Source organism: Emydura macquarii, unplaced genomic scaffold (assembly GCF_026122565.2).
Source record: "Emydura macquarii macquarii isolate MOO-44397 ecotype Brisbane River unplaced genomic scaffold, CSIRO-AGI_Emac_v2 contig_968, whole genome shotgun sequence".
Taxonomy (NCBI): domain Eukaryota; kingdom Metazoa; phylum Chordata; order Testudines; family Chelidae; genus Emydura; species Emydura macquarii.
The window spans coordinates 5,670,704-5,693,969 of record NW_027131105.1 but is presented as its reverse complement, the minus strand read 5'-3'; the positions used below and the strand labels follow the sequence as shown (position 1 = coordinate 5,693,969).

At 51.0% G+C, this 23,266-nt stretch overlaps 2 protein-coding genes across 2 annotated transcripts in view; both read left to right on the top strand.

The window, feature by feature from the left end:
* The window catches only part of EHD1 (EH domain containing 1), a 30,831-nt gene extending 26,023 nt beyond the window's left edge, over positions 1 to 4,808 (top strand). The window contains exons 4-5 of the mRNA XM_067543939.1: positions 708 to 872; positions 2,071 to 4,808. Of these exons, the coding sequence (XP_067400040.1) occupies positions 708 to 872; positions 2,071 to 2,595 (690 nt within the window). The 3' untranslated portion in view covers positions 2,596 to 4,808. The remainder of the gene's footprint in view (positions 1 to 707; positions 873 to 2,070) is intronic.
* A 3,948-nt stretch (positions 4,809 to 8,756) lies between these two features.
* The window catches only part of CDC42BPG (CDC42 binding protein kinase gamma), a 52,707-nt gene continuing 38,197 nt past the window's right edge, over positions 8,757 to 23,266 (top strand). Inside the window, exon 1 of the mRNA XM_067543929.1 lies at positions 8,757 to 8,913. Within this exon, the coding sequence (XP_067400030.1) occupies positions 8,757 to 8,913 (157 nt within the window). The remainder of the gene's footprint in view (positions 8,914 to 23,266) is intronic.

The following is a 23,266-nucleotide window of genomic DNA, read 5'->3' as shown; positions in this document are numbered from 1 at the left end:
TTAAGGAACCAAAGTCACTTAAATGGTCTCAAACTTGATCCATAGGCTAGTTCCAGGTGTTCCACAGGGAATGAATTAGTAGGGCTCACCTGGATTCAAGTGGGGCTCAGATGTTGAGGCCCAGGGGTTGGAGACTTGCCCAGTACCCCACCTGTAAAATGGGGAGAATCCTTCTGTACTTCAGTAGTGAGGCTAAAATCCATTGAGATGCTCACAATGCTGATATCTACGTAGAGACTAAGGACTTTCATGGGAAATGGTGAGCCAAGAGACTGGGAAGCAAAACCTGCAGGTCAGGAGTGAGAGGCACCAGCAATCTAACACAGCTTCCCCCCAGGCTGGGACCTGAGGCAGTGGTCCCTGGTGGATAGAGGATTCAAAGACCTGGGTTCTGTTCCTAACTCCTGCCCTGCCCTTCTCTGCAACCCTTCCCCACCCCTTTCTAAAATGAAGATAAAGCTACTTGCCCCCTGTATGGAACTACTCTTGAGACTGACCCAGGGCTGTTGTGTATCCGACTGGGAGCTGGAACTCCTGGGTTCTATCCCTGGCACTGAGGGGAGTGTGGTCAGGTGGGTTACAGCACTGGTGGGGCTGGGAGCAAGGATTCTGGGGTTGGGGGTTTAGTGTATTAGACTGGGGATGGGTGGATTGGGAGCATTATGCTGTCAACCAGGTATCCTTGCTCACTCTCTCCTTGTCCCTAGGTCCATGCCTACATCATCAGCTCTCTGAAGAAAGAGATGCCCAATGTCTTTGGGAAGGAAAGCAAGAAGAAGGAGTTGGTGAACAACTTGGGTGAGATCTACCTGAAGATTGAGCGGGAGCATCAGATCTCACCTGGTGACTTCCCCAAACTGGGCAAGATGCAGGTGTGAAGCTGTGCCTGGGAGGATGGAGTGTAACTTCCACAGGGGCTTGAGGCATCCTAATAGGAGCTGTGGTCAGACACCTAGGTGCATTCACTGCCACCCTGATGCTGGGCAAACTTCTTGCATGCCCCAGAGACTCCTGCTTGCTGCTGGCCTTATTTGGCTAGCCTCTGGCAAGGGACGAACCCCATTAGTGCCCTGCACTAGGGATGATTGTGGGGGAAGGGGGGTACTAATTTGTTTTATCTGACCCTCCTGATGCATGGGTGATCTTGTCATTCCACCTCTGAGTGGGGCCAAGACTTCATGTTTGAGGCCAGATGAGAGGTTCCCCTCACTCCACTGTTAACTCCAGCATGGCACTGAGAGAAGCCAGGGGCTGGACTTCTATGGTAGCCTGGAGGGGAGGTGCTCTTGCCCTCCAGGACTGGGGATCCTGAGAGCAGGGCTAAGCTGAAAGGAAGTGTATTCTTGTAAGAGCAGGGAGTGCTGGGAGTCAAAACTCCTGGATTCTGTCCCAGTGCTGGGAAAAGAGGTCTGGTGTGTTAGAGAGAGAGAGGTGCTGGGAGTTGGGCCCCCAGGCTTCTAAAATACTTCCTGGAACTATAGGCTAATCCCCTGGATTGATTTAAACCCCTCTCCCTGAGGAAGGCAAAAGGGCCTCCATGCAGGTTACACCATGGGCTGGTCTGAGGGAGACACATGGAAAGCTGCCAGCCTTCCATAGATGTGGAGAGTCCCTGGCTTCTTGCTTAAGAATAAGGTTTCTTTTCCCCAGATGCCCTGACTTCCCATTCCCCATAATACAGTGTGCCACTCGGCAGTTGTCCCCCTGTCTGGAGCAACCTCTGGGATGAAGTGGTGTGTGAAGCACTAATTTATAAAGCCAAAGAACTGGGATGAGAGTTGTATCCGGGAGGTGGGAGGAGGGGGCAGATGGATTGAGTGGGTGCAGCTCAGGTGGGTGGTGGGGATGGGTTGGGGATGACCTTACTTGGTGACACCTGGGCATGGGGGATTTTGGATGGGGGAGGGTCAACCTGGTGCAAAGATGGATGGGATTGGGGGCTAGCTGGGCAGGGACATGTAGGCACTGGGAGGTGAGTTGGGGGGCTGCTGGGCAACGGGTAGGGTAGGGGAGCAGCCTGGTGCTGAGTCCAGATGCCACTCTGAATGCTGATCTCTGCATCTTTCCCAGGAGCTCCTGCTGAGCCAAGACTTCAGCAAGTTCCAGCCCTTGAAGACCAAGCTGCTGGACGCAGTGGATGACATGCTGGCCAATGACATCGCCCGGCTTATGGTGATGGTGCGGCAGGAAGAGTCCCAGATACCCACCCAGGCGGTGAAGGGTGGAGCCTTTGAGGGCACGATGAATGGGCCATTTGGCCATGGCTACGGGGAGGGGGCTGGCGAGGGCATTGACGACATTGAGTGGGTGGTGGGCAAGGACAAGCCCAGCTATGACGAGATCTTCTACACTCTCTCGCCTGTCAATGGTAAGATCACAGGCGCCAGTGCCAAGAAGGAGATGGTGAAATCCAAGCTGCCCAACACTGTCCTGGGCAAGATCTGGAAACTGGCTGATGTGGACAAAGATGGACTCTTGGATGATGAGGAGTTTGCCCTGGCCAACCATTTGATCAAGGTGAAGCTAGAAGGGCATGAGCTGCCTGCGGAGCTGCCCCCCCATCTAGTGCCCCCCTCCAAACGCAGACTTGAGTGACTCCCCAGCTCCCTCAGAATGGGGGTGGGGAGAGGGGCAGCCAGACACATGGATTTCAACCTCTGACTCTGCTAAAGAGCCCCAGCCCCCAAGAGCCAGTGGACCATTAGAATTTTGCTTCGCAGGGCACTGAACTGAGACCTTCCTTCCAAATGCCCCCAGCTGAGTGTGATAAGAGCTGAATGAACCCTCAGACATGTCAGTATTGTGCACAAGAATATTTTTAATATGTTCAAGGCCGCATTTTTGTTTCCCTTCACTGTAGCATTTGAGGTGCTGCTCCAGGAGCTATAGGTGCAACTGGTTTGTCTTCCTAAGGTATTGAATGGCTCCCTCTTGTGGCAAGGGTAGCATGGCTGAGCTGCAAACATCAATTCCATGCCCTGCCTGGGAGTGCCATTCACAATGGAATCTGCTTGTGTAACTTGTGGTGGAGCAGCTGATCTGATTTTTTTTCCCCCTTAGGAACAGGGTCTAAATGCATCAGTCTGATCCTCAGCTGACTTTCCCTCTCCAGAGCAGTTTTTATGCTAATGACCCAGGTGGTCTGTTTTAAGGCAATGTTGGCTCATTCCCCATGGCCCCATCTCCCCATACTCACTCACTTGTGAATATTTCTGTGTTAATTACTTTTGGCTTTACCTACCCAAGCCTTAGACTAGTTAAAATTGGAGATGGGGTTCTTAAAGGAACATGGACATACCTCTTTGGTTGGGGGAACTGTGGTGCTGCTTTTTGTGCCTTTTCACTCCTGAACATAGCTAATCTTCACACTTGCTTTGAACCCCCCCTCAGAGCTGTCACTTCCTTCTAGACACCCACTTCACTGGCCTGGGTTCTTGTAAACTTCACAATCCACATCTCTCAGTGCTGGGAAGCCTGAATTTCTACAACAGGAAGATGCATCTAGCCCAGAGATTGCCTCTTCCGTAAAATGCCCCATGTCTGATTCCTCACTTGTCCCAAGCCTAGTCACATCAGCTGCTCCAGTGCAAAGCATTCTGCTGTAGCATTTACCTCTGGCATTGCCATGGTTAAAGTGGTGAGGTGCAAGGTATGGCCTAATCTGAGCCTATAACTGGCATGTTGCACTGCACCAGATGCTCACATGTTCACCTCAACTCTTGTTTAGAAACGCACTTGTCCTGAGAAGCCTTAGAATTAAACTCTAGGTGAGTTAGAGGGTTACTCTGGCAGCATGCTCCAGTCTGACAGTCTAAACTCAGCCTGTCTGTGTCAACTTCCAGGCCTAGATCTGGAACTGCTAGCGCAGAACTTGTGTGGAGAGGGTGGCCCCATTCCTGATTCACTGCTGCACAAACTGCCTGCAGTTCCTTAAGTTGTGTGAGGTTATTGGCCTCTGTCCAATTTCAGGGCCCTACCAGCAGCCCTCAAACAACTTAAAACTGCAAGCAGTTGCAATTGCCATCTCTGTACCAAAATTGATTGAGGACCTAGACCAGGGGCACCCTACAGTTAGGTCTGCTGAATCCTGCTGGAATTGGGCACCCGATTTAGGCTGTTGCCAAACCATCAAGAGGCAGTTTCCTATGAAGCAATGGCAGCAGAGCAGTGAGGGAAGGCATAAAGGGCTTGTCACAGCATCCGCCTGCCAGGCTGACATGGGGGTGGGGGGATGGTTAAAGTAGAGGCCTCTCTGTAAGAGACGTGCCTTATTCTTGTCCCTGTTTGGAGTGGAGGCAACATGGACAGGTGGGTTTCCTGCTGCTTTCAAAGGCAAGCAGCCAAAAATGCCTTGCTCAGGGTCCCCTCTCAGCTGCTTACCAGCCTGGCTTTGCTCCATGTTAGCTTGGTTCCTGTGTGGCTGCCACACACTGATGGAGACTCAAAAGCCCTTTTTTGGTATCGGGTTGCGGCAGGGGTGTCTGTCTAGAATTTCTGACAGTCCATGTGAGAGTGAAGAAGCAAAGCTCTGATACTTCAGGAAGCTGTCTAGAATGTTCCCCGCTGTCAGCTGTGAGGGTCCAATCTGCCTTCTGGGCTTTTCCCTGTGGACTCCTGTGCTGAGGGAGTGTCAGCCTTAAGGGCCGTGCTCCAGTGTCTGTTAACTATGTACATGAATTGTTTTCCTCCTGTACAATGAAGCAGTTGTCTCGGGGGGTGGCCACCCCAGGCCTGTGCCTCAGAAGAGGGAAGTGCACTCTGTTAAAGTCTGTCAAACCTTTTTGAAACATTAAAGTTTATTGACCAGTTCTGCAGCTCCTGAGTCTGCGTCCTGTCCTGGGAAAGCCAGGGGAGGTGGCTTGAGCCTTGTTAAAGGGAATGTGCCACAGCTTAACAAGGAGACAGACCTCTGCTGGTAAGAGCTCCTACTGTCATGGGGCTCCTGCTGGAGTATCTCCTGAGCTGGGGAATCTCTCTTCAATGTAGCCCTGAAACATTAGGCCAAACTTGACTCTGCATCCCTATGTGTGAGGTGGCCCTAACTTTATACTGTTCCTGTTGGGGGGGGGATGTTCCTTCCTCTAAAGAGAAATGGCCTCCACTTATGCTTGGCTTAGTTTTCCAATGAGTGTTACTATCAAAGGTTGGGAGGGGAAAAGGGATTCGGCAAAGGTCGATGGCAGAGCTGGGAATAAACCCAGGTGTCTGGTGCCCTAGCTGCTGAGATGCTGCTTGCAATCTAAATACAAACCAAGTATAATTGTTCTCCTCACCCACTTCACAGATGGAGAGCTGGGATTTTGAACCAGGGTCTCTGGCATGCTGGACCAGGGCCTTTAACCGCAAGGTTAACCTTTCTGTAGTGCAATGTACCCTGTGGGGAAACGCGTATCACCCTTTACGTACGGGTAACTGCTCCCGAATGCAGCTGTTGTACCGTGTGTCCAGCTGCCTGGGGGTGAAGATTCCACTGAGGTGGGTAAGAGGAGGCAGCATAGAGCTGAGGGAGGAATTGAAGTGTGGGGAAATGTGATCTGACAAGAACAAGATGTTCTGATGCTCTCAACTGCAGGTAGGGGCACGGGAGGCTGGGCTGTTTGTGGAGGGACAGTGAGACTTTGGGCAGTGTCTGTTTGCAGCCAAACACTAGCTGTTGAGTCTGGCTGTAGGAAGAAGCTGCTGATGCTCCTGACCTTCAGGGCCTGTGCCAGGACATCTTCACGCTCCTGCTGCATAGCTTAATCCTGTCGTATGGTTGTGCACAACCGTATACCTTTCCTGTCCCACAGGGTCCCTCCCCTCCCAGTTGGTGGGACAGGATTTTCCTATAAGACCCACTCTGTCCTAATCAGTGGGCTTCCCTGTGCCAGTCCTAGAGTGTTCCCTGTGTAACCCCTGGCTTCTGTTGCTACCAATTCCCCATTCTAGCAGGTGCCAGGTTACAGGGGTGGAGGGTGCTGTGCTGGGGGCAGTGCCGTGAAGCTGTAATCTAGGAGTGGCTTTTCCTGGAGGGGGAGCAAAGGGTGCCTCTGTCAGAGGGGAAGTATCATCCAAACTCCTACCTAACTGGGGTGTGATTCTGTGTGCAATGCCTGGGGAGGGGGGAAGATAAGCTTCTGCCTGCAGGGGTACTGCTACCCCCTGCTCAGAGGAATGTGCTACCCTGTGCTGGCTGCAATACTACGGGAGAGGGGGTGAGGTTGTGGTTGCCTTTAGCTGTGACACTGCTGATCTCTGGGTGCACAGCTGGTGGGGGGGAGAAGGGTTGATACAGCTGCCCTTTGCTGTGTGGAATGTGGGAACAAACATGGGTGGGTCCATGTAATGAGATTGGATTCTGCTGGGTGGAGTACAGGAAAGGAGGTGCTGCTGCCCTCTGCTGGGCGGAATGGGAACTGCAGGGCTGTGCCAGAAACCATGTATAGCCAGCATTTAAGAGAGCAGAGACTCCTCTTCAAAGTTTGCTCCTTTGAGAACAGCAGGATCCGAGTCCTACCATCCTTGGCCACTAGCTCAGGGACTGCCAGTCTTCAGCTGGGTGCTGGAGTTCAGATGGAACAGTCTCTGTGTCCCCTGCTGCTAAAATGCAGCTGTCACTTGTCTCCAGCCAGTTACGGCTTTAGAGCCTGATGCTGGGTGTTGCTGAACAACTGGAGGCATGTGAGGTGCCGTACTTGGCAGGGTTGAGGCCCAGTCTGACTGGGTGTAGGTTTTTCAACCAAAGAATCCAGGACTGGGCCTTTCCATTAAAAACAAAAGGACCTCCATGTACTGCATCCATGGGGAGTCTGGCTATGGGGTGGGGACAGGCCTAGAGAGGGGTAAGCAGATCTCTTCCCCCTGCCCCCTTTGCCATCTATGAGGGCAGCAGCCAGTTCACCCCTTCTCAAGCCTTCCATGCAAGTGCTGTTGAATCAAAATTGCAACACTTTGGGAAGGTCAATTTCAAGAACTGGCAGGAGAGAGAGAGAGAGAGACTCCAAAACAGTCAGTGACATTTTCTCATTCTAATTGGTTGGGTTTAGAGTTTAATATTTGAAGTAGATACTACTGAAAATTACAAGAGGCTGGATAGCAGGTGTGTTGTGTTCCTCTTATAGGCAGAAAGTTTCAGGTCAGGTGAAAGGACACATGTTGATGGTCCTGAATCAATGCTTTGGTTTTGGGGAGAAACCTTAACTTCAGCTTTTTGCCCACCTCAGGGTGGGGGTGGGAGAAGCTTTGTAATGGTGGAATTTCATGCAGAGTGGAAATCCTTAGGGCAGGTTGAACTTGGAGAGAAGCCTGAGCCTCCTTGGGTTAGCATAGTCTTAGCCCAATAACCTGCCTTTAATTCAGTCACCCAGCAGGGGGTAGTGTTGCTTCATGTAGGCCCCAGTGCAATAGCAACTGGTTAAAGTGTAAGTATCTCACTGCTGTTGGGCCTAGGCAGTGCTTGGTGCAATGGGGGAGCCCAGTCGGGTGGGGAGAGCTAGCCATGCAGCACTTGGCACACGGAGGGCCCAGTCTTCTTTGGGACCTCTAGGCACTTTCACAACAGAAAAGGGAGACAGCATGGCCTAGGGGCTGGGTAGTGCATGGAGACTCAGGACACCTGGTTCTATTCCTGGCTCTGCTACAGATGCCCTGTGTGAGCTCCAGTGAGACCTTCTCCCCCCCGCCCCCACTTGGTGTTTGCCCTCTGTCTAGGCAGCACGGGACGCTCTGGGCTACGGTCTCAGGGTGGCTCTAGGCAATGGTGGGCAGGCTAGACCCTCTGAGCAGAATTCCTTAGCTGCTCCCCTGATACTAATAATGCACAGCCATAGTAGGACATGAGGGTCCAGCTGGAGCCTGTAGGCACTACTGTAATGTGGGCAGTAACCCACCCTGTGTAATAAGGCACCTCGGGCAGGGCTCTAGTTACTGCCCTGATATGGCTAATGAGGGCTGCATTGGCTTGAATATCTAACAGCTGCCTGTTCCCTCCCGGGATGGGGAGCTGAGGAGTGGGTCTGAGACCTTCTGCTTCGCCCCCCAGCTCCAGATTGGTCAGTCAAACAATCTCTTTCGGTGCCTTCTGACCCTGTGTGAGATGAGTTTGCCTGGTCTCATTTGGGTTCCCAGGGGGGGTGGGGGCCTATCTCACTATGGCCCTGACAGAGGGGCCTGGGCCCTCGGTGGCGGAGTGGAGTGGAAAGAACAAGCATGTGCCAAACAGCTCTCCATTTTTAAACTCTAATCTCAGTCTGTTCGTTCTTCCTGCCCTGGCTTCTGTCTGTCTGTCCATCCCCTTCCCTTGATCCATCCTCCCCGGAGGCTCTCCTTGCTTGCGGCTGTGGCTCTCCCTCCATCACCATACACGCCCCCCTCCCTCTGTCCCTTCCTTGCTCCCTCTGTCCCTTGGCTGTCCTCCATCCCTCCTCACTCCACCCCTCTGTCCAGCTGTCCTGCCATCCATCTGTCCATTCCACCCCATACACACCCTTCCTCCCTCTGTCCCCCACGGGCTCCTGTCCGTCCCGGTCCATATAGGCCCCTCTCTCCATTCCTCCTCTGGTTCTCTCTCCCCCCTTCTCCTTTCGTTCTGGGCGGGGGTGTGGGTCTGTCACGGCACATCTGGCGCAGCTGGCCCCGCCCCTTCTCCACCTGGCCCAGGTGGCAGTAGCTCCCTCCCCATTGGGGGCCGGCCGGGAGGGGCGGGGCCGGGGCCCGGGCTGCGGGGAGTGGAGAAGGGCAGGCAGGCAGCGAGGCTGGAGCAGCCGGAGTGGGGCAGCATGTGCAGCCCGGTGGAGCGGCGCCTGGCCGGGCTGCGGGAGCTGCTGCAGGGACCCGGCCTGGAGGCGCTGCTGGACGTGCTGCTGTGCCTGTACCGGGAGTGCAGCGGCGCCCCCCTGCGGCGGGAGCGCAGCGTGCAGCAGTTCCTGGAGTGGGGTGAGTGTCCTGCCCCCCGGGTCCTGTGCCGGCAGCTCCTGCCCCCAGAGCTCCGTGCAGTGGGGGGAAGGAAGGGGAGTCCTGCCCCCAGAGCCCCGTGAAATAGGAAAGGGGGGGGCTGCCTGCTCACCTCTCCTTGCAATGAGGGAGAGAAGCCTGTCCGGTAAGACCCCCGGCCCTGTGCAATTGGGGGAGGGCTGTAGGGAGAAGGGTTGCCCCCAGGGTGCAATGCGGGAAAGGGCCCCAACCCTGCATAATGGGGGAGCAGGCCTTGGGGTGAATTGCAGGATCTGCTGCCAGCCAGCTTTCTGCCCCACCCTCCATTGCAGTGGGCTGCCCCCCAAGATGCAGTGGGAGGTTGGGAAGGGGAGAGGTCTTGCCCCCCACCATGTGTGAGGGCTAGGGGTGCCCCCTACCTTGTGTGATAGGTGTCCCTTGGGACCCCTGTGGTGGGTGGGGGCAAGGCAGTGGTGACTGTGCTTGACTGCCCCCTTACTGGGCACTGGGGCTGCAGGTGCTTATCACTGGATGCCCCCATGCCTGTTCACACAGAGGAGGGAATAGAGAGGTGTGAGCGTGTAGCACTAATCCACACACTGCTCCCTGCAATACTCCACTCCCTCTGTCTGCGCTGATCATGAAGATGCTGTTTTTTATTTATTGGGGGGGATGAAACATCCCACTAGGGACTAGGCTGGGACTTGGGGTGGCCTGCATGACATGAGTTTGCCAACTGCTTGGGTTGAGTCTGGATCACTGCTAGATTTCTCCAAGGAAGTTATTCAGGAGTAAGGAAAGGTGTGAATGTAAAGCACGGCAGTTACTGTGGGATAGTTCACTCTTAACTCTGGGCTAGCAATTCTGCTCAATTTCCCTGTGTGAACAAGGCCTCACAGGGCTCTTTTCACTGTAGTATTGGAGCCTCTGTGTGGCTGTTTTATCTTCAAAACCCCTATGGGCTAGCGAACCACGTACAAACGGGGGCAACTGAGTCAGAAGATGTAGTACCTTGCCCATGGCGAAACAAGGAGTCAATGGCAGAGCTGAGGAGTGAACTCAGGTCTCTGGAACCAGACCCCTACGCCCATCCATGCCAGATGTGCGGCACTGCTTTGAGGAGAGTGATGGATTGAGAGGTGGCTTGGTCAGTGTACAAGTATCTTTGCAGAGAGGAAACAGCAGGTACTAAAGGGCTCTTTAATCTAGTGGAAAATGGCAGAACAAGAACCAACACCTGCAGATTATTTCCAACTTGAATGTTTCCAGCTTTAAGGCTCCAGTGTTTCCCAGGGAACAAACTCTGAAAGGAAGTGGTGGATTCTCCATCTCTTGATGTCACCAACTCCAGCCTGGCTGCTTTTCTGGAAGATGCTTTAGTCCAAGATGGGTTCATAGATTCCCTGACCAGAAGGGATCACTGTGATCATCTAGTCTGACCCCCTGCATAGCACGGGCCAGAGAACTTCCCCCAAATCATTCCTAGAGCAGGCGGCTAAGAAAAACCCAAGTGATTGGGCTCAGTAGAAACTGCTGTGAAATTCTCTGGCCTGTATGATACAGGAGGTCAGACTAGATGGTCTAAGGGTCCCTTCTGGCCTGAGTCTATGAATAGCCTTGTTATGGCACATCAGTAGCGCCACTGTCCTTCAAGCTGAGATGCTCTCACTGTTTAACAGCCAGCTCTTCTACGTGCTCAGAAATCCACCTTGCTGCCTCTATTTAAAAATACAGAATACCTGCCTTCTGTCTGTCCAGCCATGTCCTCATGTACCCCTTTGCTCTAGGATCTCTCCCATAAGGAAACCCATGCCTATGAGCCTGGATGGGTTTTGTTGGGTTTTTAAAAAGAAAAGAAAAAGCTTGTAAATTTCCTGTTTGGCCCCCATTCTGCTCCCAGTAGTCTGGTCCCTTTCATGCTCCAGATACAGCACACATTATGGAAGGGCTCAAATTTTCAAAAGTGTGGAAGGGTTTCTGGGTGCACAAATGGAGACCTCCTTTAGAGGGGCCTATTGTAAGATGTCCGTTTAAGGCATGTCCAAGTTGGGAAGCCCCAAAATAACGAAGCAGCAATCTGAGGCGGTTATGTCTGCAAAGAAAGGTCCCTGCCCCGAAGAGCTTGGTCTAAACACAGAGGAAAATAGGACAAGGAAGGGACGCTGCCAGATGTAGCAGCTGGGTTCTGAGGGCTGTTCTTGTATACCTCCTGTGAGCTGCGGTAGCGCTGTGGTGGGAGGGGGGGGCTCTTTCCATGTCCTGTCTCTGCTGCCAATCTCTGAAGTCTACAAGGCTGCGTTCATTCGCACCAGCTGTGGATCTAGCACCCAGATTGGCTGCAGCCTGTAAGTGTTAGTAGAGTGGGTGCATTGTAACTACATGCTCGATCCAATGCAGGATGGATGCTCTAGCACCACAGACCAAGCCTCCTTGAGCTGATAGGCCCATAAAATAATAAACGGGGGAGATCAGGAATCTCCTGGTCTTGTAACATAAGAACAAGGAGCCACAATGAAATTCAAGTTAGCAATAAAGAGTCCTGCAAAGCACTTCTCTTTAAGGAGGAAAAATCAAATGCCTACCTGTAAAATGGGAAACAAATGGCTAGACAGTACTGCTGAAAAGAATGTGGGGTCCTAGTGGATCACAAATTGAATATAAGCCAACAGTGCGGTGCAGTTGTGAAAAAGGCAAATATCATTCTGGGGTGTATTAACAGGAGTCTCGCATGTTAGACCTGGGAGGTAATTGTCCTGCTCTGCTTGGCAGTGGGGAGGCCTCAGTTGGAGTACCGTGTCCAGTTCTGGGTGCCACGCTTTAGGAAAGACGTGGACAGCCTGGACAGCCTCCAGAGGAGAGCAACAAAAATGGCAAAAGTCTTCAGAAAATCTGACCTGTCAGGAAAGGTTAAAAAATTGGGCATGTTTAGTCTTGAGAAAAGACCTGACTGGGGGACCTCATAAATCTTCACCATCTTTAAAACAGCCCTGAACATATTTGATCAATTGCTCTCCACGACCACTAGGGGTGTAGGACAAGAAATAATGGGCTTAAACTGCTGCAATGGAGACTTTAGGTCAAATATTAGAAAAATGTTTCTGACTCCAAGGGTAGGTAAGCTCTGGAACAGGTTTCCAAGGGAGGTTATGGAATCCCCGTCCCTGGAGGTTAAGAAAAGGTTGGACGAACACCTGTCAGTGATGGTCGAGGTTTACTCAGTCCTGCCTCAGTGTGGGGGCTGGACTTGATGTCTTCTCGAGGTCCCTTCCAGCCTGACATTTCCATGATTTTATGAAACACCCAACTGATCACAGGATATGGTTTTTCTTTTAAACTATGGAACTTGCTATCACAGGAAGTCACTGAGGTCAAGAATTTAGCAAGCTTCAAAAAGGGATTGGATTGGTTATATGGATAACAAGAATAACCAGTAATAACTAATGTTAATGAACTTTGGCAGGGATATTAAACCTCAGGGTTTAAACTGTTTTTTTAATTATTTGCGATCAGGAGGAGACCTTCATTGGGAGTAGATTATCTGACATCTGCTCACTGCAGCGTTGGTGCGTCTTCCCCTGAAGCATTAGATGCTGGCTGCTGTTGGGGGATGGGAACTTTGTTTGTATTGCAATAATGCCTATGACTCCCAGTCTCAGACAAGGGTTTCATTGTGCCAGGTGCAGTACAAACACAGAACAACAACTCTTTCTGCCCCCCAAATTATGATGCTCTAAATTTGACAGCCCTCTGGTCTGATCCAATCTGACAATAGGTATGTTCCCAATACTAACCCCCACATTTACCCCTCCCCTGTAAAACTGGGGCTGATAATTCAGTGGCTGATGACCTTAATTAGCTAATTGTAAAGTGCTGTGTTCTCTCCTTCCACTCCCTGATAGCTGGTTTGCAGGAAAACAGGAATCTCTGTGCTGTGTGAGTTTGCATCCACTCCCACTGCTTACGTGTATTCTCCACGCTGGGAGTGACTTATGCTGTAGGCATGAAGATTGGGGGGGTGAATGATCTTGCTTCCGTGTGGTTTTGTTTTTGTTTTGGGTCCGTCCTTCAGAAGCAAAAATGTGGGGGAGATACAAAATGAGAAGGCATGATTCTGTGCCCCCTCCCACTGTGTGAAAGTGAGAGAGATAAGATAAGGCCCTAATGTCTTGCTGTGATGGTGTCTCTACCTGTTTGCAATACCTTTGCCCTAAGACTGGAGCTGACTGAAATTTGAGATTTTGGGTTTGCGGGACACTTTGGCATGTCCTGCAAACCAGACTTGCTGCAAAGGTTAATTTTAGAAATCCCACAACAATTTCCAAAATGTGTAATGCCTGTCCCAGCAGGTGCCCAGTGCAACCTGACAGGAGTCTTGTCAATTTCACTCTGCTCTCCAATGAATGAGGACTGTGAAACTGACCTTAATCATGTTAGCAGCTGCTGAGCACCCCAGAGCTTGTCACCCCTGGGTCTCTCTGCCATGGCCCTGGGGACTCCAGGACTCCCAAATTGCCAAGTCAGTTGGGTCCTTGGGCTGCCTGGGGAGCCAGCTGTCTCAGGACTGGCTTAGCAGTAGGGGGCCTGAGGGCCCTGGCTAGAGCAAGGGTGGTGCCGAGAGCTGAGTCCCAGTTAGAGTTGGGGTCCTCAGGCTCCTTTCCCTGTTGTAGGATGCCTGGAAGCCCAGGTATCCCCATGGTGGGGCTGCCTCGGAGCCTGGTTCCCCGGCAGCCTGTGAAGTGATCTGGCAGGGCACCTGGCAAAAAACCTGCCTGTGATTTGACAAACATAGTTGAACCCAGAGTGTGTTTGCGAAAGGCTCCAAGTTCACCACTGGGCATTTTTTGACGAAATTCTCTTTGGTTGGAGAATTTCCAGCTAGCTTTCACTAGGACAAGGCTTGGTGGGGATTTTAATGGATTTATGAAGGTCGGGGGAGCGGCGTGTCCTAAAGAAGACGTTACACCTGTATGGGGGAGTACTGGGCCTAGCTGCGGAGGGGGTGGACAGATCTCCTGGTTATCGTCTATGGCGTCATCTTGATCCTCTAGTTGCGATTGCAGGGAGAACCTTGAAAATATGGTCTGGTGCTGTGATGGCTGCCGGAGCTGGCAGAGAGCCTGAAATGATAGCTCTCCATACTGTCTTTTAGCTCTATTGGCTGGCAGTGCTACTTCAGAGGTCAGCCTTGTTAACTATCTCACTGCTGATCAAAACATACGAGATGGGGAGGAGGCAGCAGCAGTGACAGCTCTTATGGAATCTGGCCCCCTGGATAACGCAGGGTGTAGAATTTCATCCAGGGTTTCCTGGGGCAGAGAAAATTACTCTTTCCTACACTCACTCCCAAGAGGGGAACCCTGATAAGGAATGTGGCCAGGGGCAAGACACGGGTTCTATTCCCAATTTTGCACTGGCCTGCTGTGTGACCATGGACAAGTTCCTTCCCCTCCCAGTGTCTGTTTCCCATTCCACCTTCTGTCTATTTAAACTGAGCTCTTTGGGGCAGGGACTGTCTCTTGCTGCATGTCTGCCCAGTGCCAGGCGCTATGCAGGGTCTTGGAACTTGGTCAGAGGGGCTAGGCACTGCTATACTCAGTGTGTGAATTATAGCAGTGACAACTCTATTATGAGTTTGGTGATATTTAGTGTTTTCCTTAAAGCCCCAGCTCCTGGAGTCATGTGCATACCTCAGCCTTAATTTTTGCAGATTTTGGGAGGATCAAGTTTCTAATCCTTTCAGAGAGGGTGAGCTGGCAAATATGCCTCCCTGGTCAAAACCCACAGGAGGCAAATTACAAAAGAACCCCAACATTCATTATTTTAAAGAAGCATGGGATTTAAACAAAATAATCTCATGATTGTGGGGGGCTGACTATCATGTTTAACACTTAGTGTTGTCAACATGCAAATATCCTGGAATTCCTTCAGATCCCATTGGCTTCAATGGGGTTTCTAGGTATTCAGCACTCAAACAAAAAATTTCAATATTGTGATGGTTTGTATATGGACTAAGTTCTTTGGGGAAGGTGCCATCTTCTGTTTGTGTGGTGCTTCGCCAAATAGAGCTGCAACCTCTTTATGCTTTCAGAGGCAGTGTGGCCTAGTGGATAGAGCACTGGACTGGGACTCAAAGACTTGGGTTCTAGTGCCAACTCTGCCCCAGCCTGCTGGGTGCCCTTGGGTGAGTCATTGCCCCATTCTCTGCTGCTGTTTCAACCTCTGTAAAATGGGGCTAGTGATACTCTTTGTAAAGTGCTTTGAGATCCACAGATGAGCAGCATTGTTGCTGCAACTAACAGTAGATAGCTCCAGGTCCTTTGTTTTTAACAGACATTTAAAACTTGGCACTTGGAGGAAATGCAAAGCAGGGAGATAATCAAGCTATTGACTTTTTGGCCCAAAATGTAATTCCAAAATAAAAGCCTAATTTCTGATTTGGTTTTTTTTAAGGCCAGAAGGGATCATTGTGATAATCAAGTCTGATCTCCTGCACCCCACAGCCCTGAAGTAACTTCTGGTCGAAGTAAAGCAAATCTGTTAGAAATGCATCTCATCTTGATTTTAAAATTGCCCATGATGGTGAATCCACCACAGCCCTCGCTTACTGATTCTTTCTGTTAAAATGTGCACCTGAATTTGTCTAGCTTTGGCGTCCAGCCTTAGGATCATGTTAGACCTTTGTCTGCTAGATTGAAGAGCCACGTTTCAAACTTGATTCCTCATGTAGGTACTTGTAGACTGGGCCCAAGTCACCCCTCAACCTTCCCTTTTTCATCAGCCCACAACCCAGGCTTTGAGCCACACCAGTGGGCCACAGATGCAGCTCTGTTATGTGGGCTGCATCCACACACCCTATATATTACCCAGAGGGCCCTAAGGATGTCACATGGGCCATAGCTGTGTGCTGATTAGGCCATGGGTTGAGAACCACTGAGCTAGAGCAGCCTCACTTGATACACTGAAGAACAGCTGGTAGGCCAGTACCAGCTAAGGCCAGACAGTGGCGGTGTGCCAGTGGCTGCCCAGCCCGCTGTGCTGAGATCTGGGGAGATGCTTGGTCTAGCTGACTAAGAGCAAGGGCCTGTCCCTGTTGTGCTAGATGCTGCCCAGACCCCCTGTCTGTGAATAGTGGTATGTCCCCGTTGTGCTAGGTTCTGTACAGCTTCCTCCTGAGAAGCACTTCCTGCCCCAAAGAGCTTACACTCAAACCAGAGTTCACAATTAATTCATCCTAAACCCAGAAAGGGGCTGTTATGATTATCTCATTGGCCCTCCTGCATCTCCGTGGCTGCAGCTTTTCACATGGTGCTTCCTGCGTTGAGCCAACAAGCTGGGCAGGAGCCCAGATCTATTTTGGAGGGGGGGGAGATGGAGTCTTGATTTAAAAGCTCTGCAAATGAGGGGGGAATCCACCCCCTCCCTGGGCGTCAAACAACCAGAATTTGCTTCTGCATTTCTAGTGTGACTTTTAATTCCACTTCCAGCTGCTGGCTCTGTAACCCCTGGGGCAGGGTTGAAGTGGGGCCTGTTTGCCCTCCCGAGAATCCTACTACCAAGCCACGGTGGAGTGATGGCCTGATCCCCGAAAGCCATGGGCAGTGTCATTGAGGAAGCAAGGGGATGATGCGTCTGCTTCACGCATTTTTTTTAAACACATGCAGGACGGGAGGGTTAAATCAGCTAAAGAAATCTTAGTTGTACAATCTTATTGCTCATGCCTGGCCTCCGCACAGCTTTTGTACTGTGGGTTGGGGGGGCAGGGGGGTGGTATATGTGAGAAATGCTCATACTGAGTGGTGGTGGGAGGGGGGGGGCTGCCACACCTCTTGCCTTGAAGTGGTTTCCGTCATGTAGAGGGTTTAGAGTTTGGTTCAATGGCTCTCAGCGCCCCTACTGTACAAATTGTTCCAGCCACCCTGCTCTTTCCACCACCACCCCAAGCCTGGATGCTGTTTCATAGACTTCAGGGCCACAAGGGAAGCTGAGGTCATCTTGGCCTGCAGCAGAGATGAGCCCTTAAATTTCACCCAGCTACCTCTGTACTTAGCTCAATGATGTTAGTCTCCTGAGGACTGAAATATTTTCCTCTGAGTTCTTGCGAGCCCTAGACACACACTGCTGGTCTCTCCTGTGCTGAGGTCCCTATTAGGGCAGGGAATTGACGAGGGGAGAGGTGCCTGGATGAATCAGTGACCGGATAGCAAGTATGAAAACTCAGACCACTTTTTTGCAGGGGAGGGTAATAGTTGCCTAACTAACAAAGTCCTTAATATTGGGACTGTCCCAATAAAATCGAGGTGTATAGTCATCATGCCAGATGATCCCAGCAGGTGCCCCACACCCTAAGCTGCAGAGGAAGGTGAAATCCTCCCCCCCACGGTCCCTACCAATCTGATGTAGGGGGAAAATTCCTTTACAACCTGAAATCCGGCCATCAGCTAGAACCTGAGCCTGGGAGGAAGGTCCACCAGCTAGGCACCAAAGCCAGAGAATTCTCTGAGCCACCTTACAGCACTCACGTCCTGTCTCCACCTGTGACTGAGCTTTGATGTAGCCGAGGAAGGTAAAAAATTCAAGCTCCATCTGGCCAATTGTGCACTGGAGAAAAATACCCTTCTTAGCTCTGCAGGTGCCCCGTGTCTTGGACTGATCTAGCCCCCTTCCTATATGGGAATAGCAGAATTAGTACAAGTACGTTGATAACAGTAACATTCCAACCACGGCTGGTGCATTGTGCTGCTTTAACTACAGCCAGAGAATTAAAGTGATGCAACTCCTGTATGCAGGCAAGGGCTTAAAGAGAAGAAATGCCCTGTAAGCTGGGGGCTAGGGCAATGGACTAGCAATTGAGATGCTTGGGTGCTAATAGAACATCTGCTATTCCAGTAGTACACGTGATGTCGAAGTTAAACAAGAGTTTTCGCCTTGATGTAAAAAGCGGGGAAATCACTGTTGTCTCTCCTAATGCAGAAACTCAACTGGCCATAGTAGCTTTTCGTGGGTGGATGTGTGTGTTTCAATCTTAAACAGGTTGCTGGGGGTTTAATTTACATTTGGAAGAACAGTTTTAAATAGATCTAAAAAAATCTGTGCACTCTTTGAGGCAGGGATCATCTCTGGTTCTGTCTTGGGACAGTGCTAGACACAATGAGAGTCAGGTCCGTGACTGCAGCTCCATGGTACTATTGCGATGCATGTAATAATCTAGGTATTGCTTCCTTGGCTCCTGAGGTGACAGACTTCTTAAGATCTCCTGCAGACCGTAGCATCACCCAGTGGAGAACAAGATGCTGTTTTTTCTACCGTAGTAATACATCAGAAAAGAACCTGAGAATCCCAGTTCTTTCCACAGTCATCCAAGGCAGCATCTCGCTGCATGCCCACTGCCACTCCTGTCTGAAACTCTCAGCTGTAGCAGCCCTTTTAGAAAACATCTATGATGTAACTCTTAACTCTGCTGGCTCCTTCTTGCAAGGCCGTGGAAATAGGATTACTCATGCTCCCCAACTGCACTGGACTTGTTTTTCAGGTTTAGGCGCTGGCTGTGTTAGGTAAAGCACTTGATCTTGCTGGAGATATTGCTGTAGGATCCAAACTTCAGAAAACCATGCTTGGTACTTGGCAAGAAAATTCCCTTTTAGTTTGATTAACTTTTACAAAATCATTTCTGGGGCAGGGCATGTTCTCCTTGGGCCCCCAGCAGATTCTGGTGTGACTCACTTGAAAGCAAACTTAATTTATTTCAATTCATGATCTGTAAATCACAGATGATGGGCTGTTTAAAAATAGCTTTTGAAACCTCCTTTTTATTGGGCCTTTGTTGATATGACAGCAAGGACTGGGCAGCCTTATGTGACCTGGAAAGGGTGGGGCGGGGCTGGTGAGCCAGGCACTGCACTGACCCTGATTGAGCTGGGGGCTCTATTATGGCAGGTGCATGAGTAGTAGTAGTAAGGCAGAGCCAAGAGATGCAGACCAAGATCAAGGCTCCCTTATGACGTGCATATTATTAATAGTACTATGGTAATGCTCAGAGGGCCCCAAGGAGCGTGGGGCCCCTTCCCTGGTGTGCATTTTCAGTAGTAGTATGGTACTGCCTTGGTGCCCCAGCTCAGACTGGGGCCCCTGTTATCATGCCAGGTGCTGCACCCTCCTCGTTTATGGCATCTGCGTTATGAGCAGTGCTGTGCTGGTGCCTAGGGGGCCTGAATTCGAGCAGGGCGCCCGGCCTGTGGAGCACAGCCTCAGCCTGAAATCCCCTGACTGAGAGTGAGACACGGTCTCTGCCTGGAGGAGCGCATGACCTCGTGAGGGGAAAAAGGTGGGAGGAGAAATGAGAGCACTGAGAGGAGAAAGGACCCATCCAAGGTCCCCCAGCAAGGAAGCAGCAGCATGGAAGAGGCCAACCCGATTCCCCCGCCCCCCCCCCACTTGTTTCCCCACATCCTCTTTAAGGCTAGTTTTGTTTTAACACCTTATCCTGGACGAGAACAACCCGTGCTCCATCCCAAAGCCAGGCCGTGCGTGACCTATTGCAGTGCAAGGTTGGGTGAAATGATGGCTTTGTGGTTAAAGCGCTGCTCTTTAGGACACCTGGCTTCAGGGGCTGGCTCTGCCACTGAGCGAACCCTCAGCCACGTCACTTAATCTGGGCCTCAGTTTGCCTTGCCTATAAAGTAGGGAAGGATCATTCACCCCTTCTCCTTGGACTGTGAGGACTGTCTCCCATTGTGTCTGTGCAGCACAGCTGGATGGAGAGGGATTCCCCAAACCTTGGTGCGTGGGGGGGGGGTATCTGTGCAACACATGGCACAGGTAGGGTCCCCCAGATCTCGGGTGGGAGGTTTATCTGTGCAGCACCTGGCCTGGTGGGAAGCCAATCTCAAAGCAGACACTTGGGCACTGCTGCAGTACAAATATCTCCTTATACCATTTGTTATCCGTGAGTAACTACCTGAGATGAGTGGTGTGTGTGTGTGTGTGTGTGTTGTTCCTGTTGCCAGGGTAACCTGGCTGGAATCTTGGCAGGTCATTTTCGGCTCCAGCAATGCCTGTTGATTTGTGAGGGCTCTGGCTCTGGCTCTGGCTGTCGAGCGATTGATTGACTGGGAAAAAACTGAGGCTTCTTGCAAACCCTGAGCTGTTAAAAAGGGACGCCACCAATTTCTAACCATCCTCCGTCCGGCGCCAGCCACATCAGTGTCTGGTTTGCCTCAGCCTGGCACTGAATGTGTTGGAGCAAGCCTGGATTTGCAGTGAAAAAGGAATCGGAGGCCCCTTGTCAACACTTTGCAGTGAAGTTCTGTTTCAAAACTGGCGTTTAGAGGGTTAATAAGTCACTAGCTGTTTTAATGAATGGCTGATTGATTGTTACAGTTGCTTATCGCTCTGGCTAATCCCTTGTGCTGAGGTGTTTATAACACACTGCTCATGCCTGTGATGTGCTGAGAACATCTGTTTGTCACTTATATTTATGGCCCATTTAGCGAGGTTAATAAAAGGGACCAATTTACTAGACGTATTATTACGATAGCACATAAAAGACCAGAACTGGGAGCCTGTTATGAGGTGCATGTTAGTAGTAGTATTACAGTAGCACTGCGGGACCCCCATTGGGCCAGGCACTGCCCAGATACACAGTGAGACAATCCCTGCCCTGCAGAGCTCACACTCTGAATACAGGCTGGGAGGGGAACCTTGGCCACAAGGGGGAGAAGGGACTTGCCCTCGGTCACCCAGGGAGTCTGTAGCAGAGTAGGACTTGACTCCTGCTCTTCCAAGGCCCAGATTAGTGTCCTAACCTCTGGGCCGGCCTTCCACTGCAGAGAGGCCTTTGCATCATGGTGTGTATCCCAGATGGGGGGATGGCTATTTTTTTGTTTTCCTTAGGGTCCAAAGTTCACTATTGAAGTAGTTGTGGGTGGGTGGGTGTGTGTGTGTGTGAGAGAGAGAGAGAGAATAGCTAGTGTGAAAGCACACATGTGGCTAGCTGGGGTGTGTGTGTGTGTGTGTGTGTGTGTGTGTGTGTGTAGCTGGTGTGAGAGCATGCCTTGTGTGTGTGACTGTATGGATACATACGGCGGGTGTGAAAGCGTGCACTTGTGTACTTCACTGTCACCATCACAGAGGCGAGGGCGGGTAAAGGGGATGTAAGTGGGGATGTATATCTGTGATCTGGAATCCTTCTCTGTGCACTTCATTGCATTAACGCCCCGTCTCGCAGGGCTGCTGCGCGTGCACATTTGGATGCCAGCATCAAGCCTTGAGCTGCTAAATGTCTATTGAATGAGGTTGTTAATGATCAACTACAGAGCAGGGCAACTCTGAGTCACTGTGTAACATGTTGGCTTGGGGCTTGGTCAGTGGGGCGCTCTGGTGAGTCAGGGCTCTGGGAAAGTCTCGAAATTAACCACTGGCAACATGGCAACTGTAGCTGGTCACTGCCCTAGGACGCGCTGGGCTGTTCTGAACGGTGTTGTGGCTTGAAGAGCAAGTGCGGAGAAGGGAAATGGAGTTGTGGTTAAACACCGGCTGGGGCGTTGGTGATTCTAGGTTCTTTCCACCCGCAGTTGGAGCAGCGAGCGGGGCCTGCTCTTTAGGGGAGGGAGTCAGGACTCCTGACCTGGGTTTTATTCCCAGCTTTGGGAGGTGGCGGCCATTTGTGGCTAAAGCATGCTATTAGGCACCTGGGGAGTTGGGGTAGAGTGGTCAGAAGAGGGGACTGGCAGCTAGGACTCCTGGCTTCTATTGTCATTGCTGGGACAGCGGTTTAAGCACAGCAGCAGGAAGAAGGGTGGTCTTGGGGTTGACACACAGACCTGGGACTCAGGAGAGCTGTGTACAGTTCTCTGCTCTGTCACAGGCTTCTTAAGTGACTTGGGTTACTCAATCCTTCTCTCAGCATCTGTTTCCCCCTCAGTAAAACATGGAGAAGAATCCTTTTGTCTAGGGAGAGTGTAAATTCTTTGGAGCAGGAATGGTTCCATGTGGCATGACTGAGAGGCCCCTGATCAGAGGGTGGATGTCTGGGCAGTGCCTGGCATGATGGCAGGACCCTAATTTCAGTCGGGGGGTGGGATCTACAGTGCCTGGCATGATGGGAGCGGGGGACCCAATCTTGGTTGGGTTTGCAACGAGCTAGTGTAATGCTGATCATGCAGGAAACCCCACTCCCCCACTTGCCGCCTCAATCTTGTGACTCACGGGGAAGAATAGACGTGAGCTCTCTACCTCCCAGTAATAATGATAACCCAGGAATGAATTGGCCGGTCCAGCCAGACATTCCAGCACCATGATGCTGGGGCTTTGTTGACTACTTGGTGGAGAGTTTTTCAATCACTGAATCACTGTTAAAGGAAGTGAGAATTGTTCCAGGTCTCCAGCTACAGCTTTGTTGACACCCAAAAGGGTGTAAGTGAAGGTGTGAATTTTCACCCATGCAGTTACACCAGTTTAGCCTCAAGTGGGTTGTCCGGTTAAAAAAGATGTTGGAAAAATCAGAGAGAGTGCAGAGGAGAGCCACAAAAATAATCCAAGGGCTGGAGAAAACGGCTGCCGACACAAGCCTGAAGGTGCTCCCCCTGTTTAGTTTATCAGAAAGAAAATCAAGAGGTAACTTGAACACAGTGTAAAGCATCTTCACGGGGGAAAAAGTACCAGAAAGGCAGAACCAGACCCAATGGCTGGAAGTTACAGCCAGACATGTTGTAATTGGGAAATAAGGCAGCAATGAAGATGATTAGCCATTCGAACAAACTCCTGAGGGCAGTGGTGGAGTGTGTCTCTTGATGTCTCTGAATCCAGTCTGGTTGCCTTGCTGGAAGATGCTTTAGCCAGACACGAGTTATTGGGCTCAATGCAGGGGGAACAAGTGGGTGAAAATCCCTAGTCTGGGATTGGATGATTTTATGACCCCTTCTAGACTTGAACTGTGTGAAGCTAGATGCTCTTGTTCTAGTATAAGAGGGACTTTTTTCAGGTTAGTGAATGTCACTTGGGACAGGGTCTAAGCTAAACCCTGAAATGTCACTCTTGTTCTGGAATAAGTGTGTCCCCCTGGGGATTATACTGATATGACTGCACTGATAAACTGTTACTGGTAAAGCTTTCCTGAGTAGACAGGGCCTAAGGAACACAGTGTGGGTGGTGAAGAGAGAGGAAGTGCTGTTTAGAGGTTAGAGCAGGGTGTGCGAGGAGGCAGGACCCTTGAATTCTAGTCCCAGCTCTGGGTGGTGTCTAGTGGCTACAGGAGGCAGAGTCATAGTCAGGATTCCTTGTTTTATTCACCGTTCTCTCTATTCTGCATCTTCAGCTACAACACACAGATGCTGCAACCAACAATCACTTTTGAGAGGTT